Below are 13,321 nucleotides of genomic sequence, written 5' to 3' on the forward strand. Positions count from 1 at the left end.
CTGTGCTCCTAGCTTCAGTCCGATAAGTTGCCAAGTAATAGGAGAAAAATGGAAACAGACCACATCTCTGTCCATATTTAATTTCCAGCCAAGTTCAACTAGTTACCACTGTAGAACCTTTGATTTGAATGCTGTTTCCTCTTAGCCATATTCCCAACTCATTTGAGGTCTTTAAATGTGCCCCTAGAGAGCTGTAGTTATTAAGATTATGGGACTCTTTGCAAACACTAATATAATACCACTATTCAACTCATCTGAGCACATGGGCATTACTAGCCACTGAGAGGACTGCTTGATGCACTTATGGCTTTTTAAAAATTCATTCCACAAATGTTTGGTTCACCACACTTTTCTGCAGGTCTCCTGTGTGCCAGACACTGGGAGATGTACTCTACCCAAACATACGCAAATACATCAGTGGTATTTTCTTCACCTAATCCTTGTAATAGCCCTAACAGTTAACAACGTCATCTTTGTACAGACCCAGGACATAGATGGATTTCAGTGCTAATGCTAATGCTAATGCTAATGCTGCTTGCTTGTTGGTTCCATTTGAAAAATGGAGGATGGGGGTAACAATGACAAGAGGGGCCTGATCTCATGGACTTTGTGGGCTGCCCATTAATAGAGAGGGATCTCTCTCCATGGGTTCCCTACCTGTCCATCACCTCTCTATCTCTCTATCATCTATCTACATACTTAATAATCTATAAATGTTTTGATGGAACACACATATATGTATATATACACGTACGTATATGCATGTTGTTCCGTCATTTGATAATCCCAAGAATGGATATTACACACATCTTATAGATAAGAGGGGGCTCAAAAGTCACACTTCAAATTTCCCCTGTGTTTTGATAAAAGCCAAACAATGGAATCTTCCTAGAAGAACACAAAGAGAGGAGATAATAATTGAGGCCGACACTTGATTTAAGGGTAGGATTCAATTTCGTCACAATCACAAATGATGCACTTACCTTGTGTGCCCAGAACCAGAGGAGGCTGCCCACAACCCCAACCAGCCTTGATGGCTCCTGGAAGGGCCAGGTCTCTCCACTGTTGACTGCTCAGTGGCAAATGGTGGAAACATGCTTGGTGGATAGAAAACAACACAGTCTCCCACGGAGAGGAGGGTGGCACCATCCAGCCTGGTCCTCCTCCTTCTGAGCCAGGTTTCCTCATTTCTTGCCCCATGTAGTCTCTGCAGAATCCCCGGGGAAACAGGCTGTCAGTCCCTGGCTCAAGCAGCTGGGTGATTCCTAAAATGTCATCTCTTCTCACTAAAGCCTAGGGACTACAAAGAGCAGAATTGGCTAGGTTGACAAGATTGTCTTTGCTGTATGACTCATTCCTTTCACCGGGAGACTTGCAAGTAAATTACCACAGGAGGAATCTTTTTATGGATGTTCCTCTAGGCCCACGCAGCCAAAGCCAGCTGGAACTGAAAGAGTTTGAGGGACTTTGAGAGCTCCGGCAGCCAGTTGGCCAGGTGGATGGGGAGATATACAGGCAGGTGGGTACCTGGGCCAGAAGGTGAGGGCTCTGGCTTGGTACCCAGGGACCTGCTGGGAATGGGAAGGAGACATAATCTTCCTGAACTCAATCATTTGTTCACAGTGAGATTGGAGGCCAGTCTAGATATTTGCAGTTGCTGAAGATCTTCAGAAATTTCAAAGAGTAAACGGAGTACTAGGTGTCATGCTTCTCTTCCTTCTCATGTCTTAAGAGCTAGAAGAGGTAGAACTTTGGTCTGCTGAGCCTGGACCATGGGTAAGCCTACTCAGTAGACCTCTTCCCAATGACACTGACCAGTCAGACTCCACATCATTCCCTGTTTTCCAAGCTCTAGCCAAAAAACGTCTCAGGCTTTTCAAAATATCAGCAAGAGCCGCCTCTCCTGACCATAAGCTCCTGAGGACCACACTCCCCCATGCCCAAATCACATCCAAGCCTTCAGGATGATAGTGGCTCTTACATTTTTTCCATTGTTTGGGCCCTGGTTGTGTTATGTAAAGCTGCTACTGATAGTACCTAAGTTGTCTCCAGTGCCTCCCAGATCATCATTGCCAAAAATCTCATGACAGTCCCTCAAAACTCAATGTCTCTAATGAAGTTCATTATCTTCACTTACAGACTTACTCCCCCAACAGCTTCTTTCTATCTCAGTGGACTACTGATGAGTGCTGAGCACAATGTTTCTAGAACCCCAAGCCAGAAACTTTAGGAGCCTAGATTTCATCATTGATAAAAAGCCAATAACAGCTACCATTTATTGAACGTTTACCTTGTGCTTGAGCCAGTGCTAAGTAGTTTATGTACATTCTGATTACCTGGTCCTATTGGTCTGATCCCCTTAGTACCACATGAAACCTGTCACTGAATAGTTCAGTCTTGCACCATCTCTTGTCTGGACACTTGCAGTAAATTCATTCATTCATTTATTCAACGAATTTTTATTGCGGGTCTGCCATGAGCTACGTACTGTGCTGAGGATTCAGTGGTAAACAAAACATATCCAGTCCCTCCTCCCATGGAGCTTACATTCTAGAAGAGACAAGGGTTAAGCCAGTTGTCGAACCAATTCTCACACCATAGCCAGCTTGCTCTTTCTAAAACACAGATCTGACCTTTCAGAGCACTACCATTCAACCATCAGGATAAGGTCCAAACTTCGTAACGTGGCATTCAAGTCTTCACAAGCCTTTCCCAATTTACCTTTCCAAACTCAGTATCCAGCCCCCTCCCTAAGAGAGATGGGGACACACATATATACACTCACATCCCTCCTTTTTGCTCCTAACATCCCATCAGTCAGACTAGACTGAATCCGTGTTCTCCTAACATTTCATGCAGCAACGCACCTGCACAGCTTTAGAGTTCCTCTCTGAAAACTAGTCCCTGAGGGCTCTCCACACTCCAAAGGCTGGTGTCCCATGAAACCAGAGTGCCCATAATGCAGCTGAATGCTGGAAGAAAGCCTTGGCACACCCTACTTCCTCTGCCTGTAATACCCTTCCCCCTTTCACCTGCCTAACTCCTACCTATCCTTCGGATCCCAGCTTGGATGGCTTTTCCTGGTGGAGGCCTTCAATGCCCCCCTCATTGCCTTCCCCTGCAGCCCCTACAGGATGATGTACCAATGCTTTGTGTGTCCCTCCTGATCACACTGTCCTTGTTTACTGTCTGTCTCCCCCTAAGGGCCAAGGTCTCATCAGCCTTATTCACCGCTCTGACCCCAGTGTGTCACAGGGTTGACACTGAACAAATGAATTGTAGAATGGATAAATTAATGAATGACTACATCTTTGAAAAAAGAAAGAAATGAAAGAAGTCCAAACTGAATGGATTGAGATACCATGTCTGCAGCTTGAAAGTCAATTTTGTTAAGAAGTCAAATCTCACCAAATTGATCTATAGATTCAAAGCAATCACAATAAAAATCCCAGAAAACTTTTTAGTAGATATAGATGACAAAAAATTCTAAAATTTATGTAGATTGATAAAAAGAACAAAGAATAGCAAAAAAAGAAAAAAAAGTTTGAGAAAGAGAACAAAGTCAGAGGACTAATATTATCTGATTTCAAGGGCCCAAGGATCATATACCAGATAGACTATACCCTATCTTTTGCCAGAAAACAAACTTCAACACATTTCAAATAATTGAAATTTACAGTGTATTCTCTGACCAAAATGGAATCAAAATGGAATCAAAATCAAAAGATAATGGAGAAATCTATGAACACACAGAAGCTAAGCAACATACTTCTAAATAATCCATGGGTCAAAGAGGACATCTCAGGGAATTTTTAAAAATACAATGAACTGAATGAAAATGAAAATACAACATACCAACATTTGTAGGACACAGCTGAATCAGTGCTGAGAGGGAAATTTATAGCACTAAATGCATACCAAAAAAAAAGCAAAGTCTCAAATAAATAATCTAGGTTCCAACCTCAAGAACCTAGAAAAATAAGAGTGAAATAACCCCCCCAAGCAAGCAGAAGGGAGGAAATAATAAAGATCAGAGAAGATACTGATGAAATTGAAAACAGAAAAAAATAGATAAATCAATGAAAAAAACTGGTTTTTTGCAAAGATGAATAAAATTGACAGACTTCTAGCAAGACTGACCACAAAAAAAGGACACAAAACACAAATAACCACTATCAAGAATGAAACAGGAGATATCATAACAGACGCTGCAGATATCAAAATGACAATAAGGGCATACAGTGAACAACTTTACACACATACATTTGATAATTCAGACAAAATAGACTGGTTCTCTGAAAAACACACACAAAAAAACAACAATCCAAACACAATCCATTCAATATGAAATATATAATTTGAATGGTCCTATAACTATTAAATAAATTAAATTTATAATTTTTAATGTCCCAAAAAAGAAGTGTCCAGGCCCAGATAGTTTCACTGGAAAATTTTACCAACATTTAAAGAAGGATTAACATGAATTCTATACAATCCTTCCAGAAAATGGTAGAGGAAGAACACTTTTTGATTAACTTTATGAAGCTAGAGATACCATGATTAAAAAAAAAGACATTTCAGGAAAAGTACAGACCAATATCCTTCATGAGCAGAAATGCAAAAGTCCTCCACAACATAATAGCAGATTGAATCCAGCAAACATATTAGAAGAATAATACAAAGTGACTAAGTGGGAAGACAGTGAACCTGCAAAAGAGACAGGGGAGGAGAGAAAGAGATAGGAAAAAAAAGACAGAAGAACACCATGTCTTGTAAGCCAAGGGAAAAGCCTCAGGAGAAGAGGTATTAATCAAACTCATTGACTGTTGCAGAGAAGTCAAGCAAGATGAGAAAGGAAACATTGCTTAGTGACAAGGATGTCGTTGATAACTTTGGTAAGCACAGTATACGAGGAGTGTTGGGGACAGAAGGCAGATGGCAGTAGGAGGCGGGTGAGTGAGAGGTGAGGAAGTAGAGACATTGAGTGTAGACAGCTCCTTACAGAAGGATGGCTAAGAGAGCAGGAGAGAGATAGCTCATGAGCTTGAGAGGTAGCTGAGATGAAGACAGGAGGGGGGATTTTTAATGCAGAAAGATTTGGGGATATATCTATATTTAATTGCTGGGGCAAAAGAGACAGCCCAGAATAAGAAGTTATTTTCATCGATGACAGGGAATAACTGATGAAGAGCCAGTTCCCCAAGAAGAAGAAAGAGATGGGATCCATAGGACAAGTGGAGAGGTTGGCCTTATCCTGGAAAAGGAGCCCTGATTCCCTTATAAGTACAACATGAGTTAAAGTACTGGAAAATATTGTAACTTTGGGCAAGTTATATAACTTCTTTAAACTTCAGCTTCCCCATCTGTAAAGTGCTAACAAATATATCTAACTTCTGTTTCTCCTTCTGCTTGTCAAAATTCTACCCTCAGTCCTGCTGGATTACGACCCTACCTCACATATGAAGCCCAGACCAAAGAGAGCTCCTCTGACCACCTGAATTCTGCCCTCTGACATCCATTGATGTGATGTGGTCATTAAAGAGCCACCAAGAATGTGACCTTAGGGCTTTCCTGGTGGCAGAGTGGTTAAGATCTGTCTGCCAATACAGGGGACACGGATTCGAGCCCTGGTCTAGGAAGATCCCACATGCCATGGAAAAACTAAGCCCGTGCACCACAACTATTGAGCCTGTGCTCTAAAGCCCACGAGCCACAACTACTGAGCCTGCATGCCATAATTACTGAAGCCCGCGCACCTAGAGCCCATGCTCTGCAACAAGAGAAGCCACCGCAATGAGAAGCCTGCGCACCACAACGAAGAGTAGCCCCTGCTCACCACAACTAGAGAAAGCCTGTGCGCAGCAACGAAGACACAACACAGCCAAAAATAAATTAATTAATGTAATTAAATTTAAAAAGAAAAAGAATGTGACCTTGGACAAGCTACTTAACTTCTCAAAGCCTTAGTTTCAACATCTGTAAAATGGGGAGGATATTAGCTCACCTCACAAGGTTACTGTGAGGATTAAAGGAGTCAAACATGTAAAGTGCTCAGCATAGCAGCTGAGCCATTGTAAGTGCTTGATAAAGTGCAGTTTTTCATGTCCAAAGAGCTAAGTGATTGTCTAAGGTCACACAGTGGGTTAGAGACAGAGCTGGGACTAGATGCCTGGACTACTGTCTTCCAGTCTAGAGAGGGCTCTTTTCTAGTACATTACACTGTGCAGGTGACACGCACTCAAAATTTCTAAGAACACAACTACTGCATAGGGCAACATAACTATATATAAGTGAAGGCCCACTTATTAGATAGAATAAAAGGAGACATTTAGTTTCATTAGCTGGCAGAACCTCTGAGCCAGTCCACTCCCATCTGCTGTTTTCTCTTCTAACATTTCTATGATCTAATAGCTTTGAAGTTTCCCCACTTAGTCTCTTAAAGTAAAAAAGAAAAGTGTATTTTTATACTTTTAAGTTCTGATTCACCTCACGATTCTCTGTGGCTTCAGGCTAATTTAATTGTTAAAATTAGCCCCTTGAAGAGTTGAGACTAACAATAATCAAGTTAAATTCATGCTGTATGATCAGTGCTTAATTAGATATTGTTGCAAAATCTTTTTTAATTACAATATGGGTATCATTATAAAATGATGACTCACTTTTTATATATCTCAGAGGAAATTAAGGCAACGCATGATGCGACATGGAACCAGTTAAAGCCCTGAAAAGATCAGAAAACCAAGGAGGTGCACACAAATATGACCAATTGATTTTGGCAAACGTGCAAAATAAATCCAAGAGAGGACAGATAGCCTTTTGAACAAATGGTGTTGCAGCAATTGGACATCTATAGGCAAAAAATGAACATAGACCAAAATCTCATAACTTATATAAAAATTAACTCAAAATGGATCATAATATAAAACATAAAACAGTAAAACTTTCAGAAAAATAGGACAAAATCTTTAATATTTAGGAATGGGCAAAGAGTTCTTAGACTTGACACGAGAAGGATACTCTGTAAAATGAAAAATCAACAAATTGGACCTGATGAAAATGTAAAACTTTTGCTCTGCAAAAGCCCATGTGAAGAGGATTAAAAGATAGGCTGCAGGGCTTCCCTGGTGGCACAGTGGTTGAGAGTCCACCTGCCGATGCAGGGGACACGGGTTTGTGGCCCGGTCCAGGAGGATACCACATGCCGCGGAGCGGCTGGGCCCGTGAGCCATGGCCGCTGAGCCTGCGCGTCTGGAGCCTGTGCTCCACAGTGGGAGGGGCCACAGCAGTGGGAGGCCCGTGTACCACAAAAAAAAAAAAAAAAAGGCTGCAGACTGGAAGAAAATATTTTCAAAGCACATATCCAACAAAGGACTTGCATCTAGCATATATGAAGGCTCTCAAATTCAACAATAAAAAATAACAAGCCAATTAGAAAATGGGCAAGAGACATGAAGATAAGTTCACCAAAGAGGGCATACAGATTACAAAAATCACATGAAAATATGCTCAACATCATTAGCTATCAAGGAATGCAAATTATAACCACAACGAGGTATCACTACACACCTATCACTCATAAATTTCTGGTAGGAATGTAAAATGGTACAGCCACTATAGAAAGCTTTTTAGCAGTTTCTTATAAAACTAAATACGCAATTTCTATACAACCCAGCAAATATACTCTTGGACCTTTATTCCAGAGACATTAAAATTTGTGTTCATACAAAACCCCATACATGAATGTTTATAAAAGGTTTATGTGTAATCGTTCCAAACTGGAAACAACCCAGATGTCCTTCAACAGGTGAATGGATAAACAAACTGAGGTACCAGCCATAACATGGGATCCTACTACCAATAATAAAGAGTCATGTACCACAATGTTCATTGCAGCTCTATTTACAATAGCCAGGACATGGAAGCAACCTAAGTGTCCATCGACAGATGAATGGATAAAGAAAATGTGGCACATATATACAGTGGAATATTAGTCAGCCATAAAAAGAAACGAAATTGAGTTATTTCTAGTGAGGTGGTTGGACCTAGAGTCTGTCATACACAGTGAAGTAAGTCAGAAAGAGAAAAACAAATACTGTATGCTAACACATATATATGGAGTCTAAGAAAAAGGTCATGAAGAACCTAGGGGCAAGACGGGAATAAAGACGCAGAGCTACTAGAGAATGGACTTGAGGATATGGGGAGGGGGAAGGGTAAGGTGGGACAAAGTGAGAGAGAGGCATGTACATATATACAGTACCAAACGTAAAATAGCTAGCTAGTGGGAAGCAGCTGCATAGCACAGGGAGATCAGCTTGGTGCTTTGTGACCACCTGGAGGGGTGGGATAGGGAGGTTGGGAGGCAGGGAGACGCAGAAGGGAGGAGACATGGGGATGTATGTATATTTGTGGCTGATTCACTTTGTTGTAAAGCGGAAACTAGCACACCATTGTAGAGCAATTATATTCCAATAAAGATGTTAAAAAAATTTGGTGAAAAAAAACAAAGAATAGAGAAAGGCATGGGAATGAAAACCACTAAATACAAAAGAGCAATTACCTTGGGCAGGAGGCAGGAGAATGAAATCAGGGTGGGGCAGACAAGGGACTTCAGTTGCATTTTGTACTGTTTAATTACTTAAGCTGAATGGTGGGCATATAAGCACTGGTTGTATTACTCTGTTGTTTTTTTTTTTTGCTTATTTGTATGTCTGATACATTTTACACTAAAAAAAAATAATCCAAAGGACTGGTTAATCATCACGTGGAATGAAAAGATAAGAGCTGTACAGAAGCTCTGAGTTTAGGAGCAAGTGAGTGGGAGCAACACACCATCCTTGCTCTCTACCCAAGTGGAGCAACTGCCAATGTGCTTGACCTTCAGCATGTATAGAAAATGACTATACCAGATGAATGCTGAGCTCTTGGGGCTGGCGTTTCATTAGCGACTTGAACAGGAGTAAGCTCAGATGACAGCCCAGATCCTTTGATCACACTCTAGAGACAAACTCCTCCTTGTTGGTATTCTCTTGGGGTAGAACTGAGACTAAAACACAGAGCCCTGGCAATAAGGTCAATCTATGTGAATACCATCATCATTAACCACAAACATTTCTGTAGTACAACCAAAGTCTGGGATAGGAGTAAGAAAAAGAAAAGTGGCATCTCTTATCCTTTGAATAAGAACCAGCCCCTGCTAGAGCAGTGAGTCATCAGACTTTTGCCATGACCGTTCTTGAGTGTAATCACACTGCTGACTTCCATTGTCTAGCTGATGCGACTTACCATCCCACGAAGGTACTGGGTGCCCAGGGGACTTCAGAAGAGACTAAAGAAAGGAAGGTGGGAGGCACTAAAGACAAACCCATCTACTTCCTAATTTAGGCTCAGGCTCAGTCCTGGCTCCCACCCTTTCCCCCAGATAGCATGGGAAATGCCTCTCAAGGAAGAAGGGTGTACTTTGGCCTCTTCTCCATCCTCCCCTCATGGAGTTTCAGGGTCTGGGGATGGAGAGCTACAGTGTGCCAATACCATCCATCCTGCTTCCATGCCACATAGCAGAGCTTCTCCCCTTCCCCTTGCTACAGACCTCCCCTCGAGAAAGGGAAACCCATTCTTGATCTGCTGCCAGCACAGGCTTCATGGGGACACTCACAGAAACTTGAGGAGACCCATGCATGAATGGGGCCATGATGGGAATCCTCCACAGCAAATTTGAATCACAGATGGGTATCTCCTTGTTCAGAGAACAACTCTAAATTACTGGAGAGACAGTGAGGATGGAGAGGATAGAAGAGGTTTAGAAGACTGAGTTAACAAGGTTTGGCTACTGATATGGGGGTGAAAAGGGAAAGTCATTGAGGATGGCAGTTGAAGAAGGAGTTGCAGAGCTTTGGCAAATCAGTAGTTGCCATCCCCTGAGATGCTGGGTATTGAAGGGGAAACAAATTTGGGTGGGATGAGATGATGGTGATTTTCATTTTTCACTTGCTGTACAGGATGAGTTTAAGGAGTTTAGGGTGTAACTGAGTGGAGGTGTCCAAGGTGCAGGTGGTTCTCCAGGTCTGGAATTCAGAGGAGAGGTCTGGGTTAGAGGAATGTGCTGCTTCCCTGTAAGTTCTTTGCAGGGAAAAGGTAGAAACCTCTGTGGAAAAATGCCAGGATCCCCGTAGAAAATCAACACATTTGATTTAATATCTAATACGACAATATCGCTACCACAACTGCTGCACATTTTGCACCAATTCAGGCAGTGAAACTTACTGGAGAGAAATTAAACCAGAAAGGATTTGTGAGGAAGACACTGTACTTTGATGAAATGAAGTTTGTTCTCTAAACCACTTTGAACAGCTCTTCATCTCATTTTTCAAAACCAATCTTTTTAGACAAAAACCTATTTTGGCTGAGTCTTTAGACACTGGATTGGAAAAGGGCCCTTAACTAATGGGGCTGGACAGAATAATCAGACAGCAATTTGCTCAGTCCTGGTTGAAAAATCGTGATGAGCTGAGTGGAAGTGCTTTGACCAACTATGCACAGAGCATAATTTTATGTCTAAGCTGCAGATGACAGTACATATTTCCCATAATAGGCACTCTAACTGCACTAAATAATGAACTGAGAAGAGGTGAGAGGCTGTTAATGGACTTACTAAATAAAACCTTAGCAATATCCCAGTGATACTGATTAGGGAGCATTGAGAGTCCGTATGACTAAGTCTTTAGCATTCTAAATTCCTTAGAATAACCCCTCCATCTCAGCATGGAATTTTACTTCCTTTTGTAAGTGACAAGACTATATTAAGAGGGGGGCTGTGTAAATCAGAAAAGTGACCCTCTCCCAGGTAGGCTCTGGTGATGAGTCATTGAGCTGAGAACACTTGAGGCGGCCCCTGTTCCAAGTAAGTGCTGAAAGCCCTTTGATCAAGAAATCCTTCATCATCAGCCTTCTCTCGCTCTCCTTCCACTTCTAGAACCTGCTCATTAGGAAGAGACAGGAATGATCAGTGGGATGAAGGCCTCTTCTGCAGAGTGACTTACTCTCCCTGGAGCCCAATAACACAACATGCCTCTAATGCCTGCTGGTGGGGGCACCCTGAGAGGTGAGGTGAAAGGAATTCTCAGGGGGACTACAGTAACTATGAACAGCCATATGTCACATTGTCAGCATCCAATGAAGGGAATGTGGGGAAAATATGCTTTACCTGCTGTATTAGTTTTCTAGGGCTATTGTTAAAAAAAATACCACAAACTAGAACTTAGAAGGTTTAAACATTGGAAAATTTTTGTCTCGGTTCTGCAGGCTGGAAGTCTGAGATCAAGGTATGTGCACAGTTGGTTCCTTCTGAGGGCTATGAGGGCAGGATGTGTTCCAGGCCTTGCTCCTGGGCTTGTCGATGGCTGTCTGCTCCCTGTGTCTCCTTGTATGCTTGTCTGTGTCTCTGTCCAATTTTCCCCTTTTATTAGATTAGGGTGCACACTAATGAATTCATTTTAACTTCATTATGTCTATAAAAATACTATCTCCAAATAAGGTCACATTCTGAGGTACTAGGGGCTTGGATTTCAACATATCATTTTGGGGGGTTGGGGGAGACACAATTCAACCCATAAAACCTGTCAAGCCTGTAATCTGGTCCCTGAGGGAAAGGACTGTTCCCACATTGCGGAGTCTATTGCTGGTAAGAGACTTTGAGGCTTGGACCCACGGACAGGGCTACAGGGTATCCCTAGAAACCATACCAAATTCATAAGTTAGTGGCTCAGTTGAGGTCACAACTCAGTTTTTAGAAAGCGCCAGAAGCCTTGGGCAGAGGCCCTGGGAAGACAGCAAAAGGAGTGTCCTTTCCCAAGGACTAACCCACAGGGTGGAAGGCTGCCCAAAGTCTTGCTGTGATGGCAGGTGAATGGCACTCCCGGCCACTTCTCTCAGTGATTTTCTGCCTCCTCCCAGCCCTCATCCCTTCCTGGTGTCCATGAGGCCGGACAGTGAGCTCAACTGAAATGGGTTCTTTCACCGACCCAAGTACAATTTAAATCCATTTCCAGACTATAAGAGAGAAGACAGAAGGAGGAAATAAAGAGAGGTGACTCAGCTCATTACAAAATGGGATTGAAAATTACAGTAACTTGGACATATGCTAAGCTTTCTCTTTTAATAATAAAATGAAGAATCAAATTGATTGTTCAACCTTCATGCAGTTTTCTCTTTCTGAGGTCTACAGACCATCTGTTACCCTTGTGGTTTTTTTTTTCTTTTTTTAAAAAATTGTGGTAACATACATGTAACATAAAATTTACCATTGTTAAGTGTGAAGTTCAGTGGCATTAACTGCATTCACATTGTTGGGCAGCCATCTCCATAAATTTTTTCCTCTTTCCAAACTGAAAATCCATACCAGTTGAACAACTCCCCATTTCCCTTCCCTACATCCCCTGGCACCCACCATCCTACTTTCTGTGTCTGTGAATATACTACTCCATGTCCCTCACGTTAAGAGGAATCATCCAATACTTGTCCTTTTTGACTGGCTTATTTCACTGAGCATAGCATCCTCAAGGTTCATCTATGTTTTAGCAGGTGTCAGAATCTCCTTCCTTTTACTTCTTTTAGGAGAGGTCTACCTTTGGAAACTTAGTCACTGGATCGTTTTCAATTGAGAGAGGCCACTAGGACCAAGTGTAACTGCAACTAGTGATTATGGATGGATAACAAACAAGGTCCTACTGTATAGCACAGGGAACTATATTCAATATCTTGTGATAAACCACAATGGAAAAGAATATGAAAAAGAATATATATATGTATAACTGAGTCACTTTGCTGTACAGCAGAAATTAAACACAACACTGTAAATGAACTATACTTCAAAAATTAAAAAAAAAGAAAGTGATTATGTTTGGAGGTAAATCCTGAGCTCAGTGAGCAAGATTTGGAGAAACAGATAAAGGAGAACAGAGAAATGCTGAGCTCAGTGCACAAGCTCAAACCTGCAGGGCAGGGCCTTTTGCCAGTAGCTTTATCTATTCAATCCAACTCAACACATATTTATTGAGTACTGACACACAAAGCATTATGGACCACGCAGAGAGAACTTCAGTGGCTTAGAGCAGGCAAGTGCAAAGAGCTCACCTACAGAAGGCAGGAAAGTGAGGGGAGGGCACCGAACACATCCGTCCACTTGGCCTTTGCTCCTTGTGTACAAGCGACCCCCTCTCCCCAGTCCCTGGCACTATACCTCAGGAACCAGTGCCACCAGCTATCTTTGGCCACTGCAAAGCCAAGCATAGGGAATTCACTGCTTGAAGTCTTATTTGTTCAC

General features: G+C 42.0%; 1 protein-coding gene across 2 annotated transcripts in view; it reads right to left on the minus strand.

Annotated features, from left to right (window-relative positions):
* Window positions 1-13,321, minus strand: part of VMA21 (vacuolar ATPase assembly factor VMA21) — a 73,984-nt gene that overhangs the window by 24,582 nt on the left and 36,081 nt on the right. For both annotated transcript variants that reach the window (XM_081222296.1, XM_081222295.1), the window contains exon 2: window positions 984-1,207. In XM_081222296.1, the coding sequence (XP_081078422.1) occupies window positions 984-1,207 (224 nt within the window). The remainder of the gene's footprint in view (window positions 1-983; window positions 1,208-13,321) is intronic.

Source organism: Mesoplodon bidens, assembly GCF_964165515.1.
Source record: "Mesoplodon bidens genome assembly, chromosome: X".
In the NCBI taxonomy this organism is placed as follows: Eukaryota; Metazoa; Chordata; class Mammalia; order Artiodactyla; family Ziphiidae; genus Mesoplodon; species Mesoplodon bidens.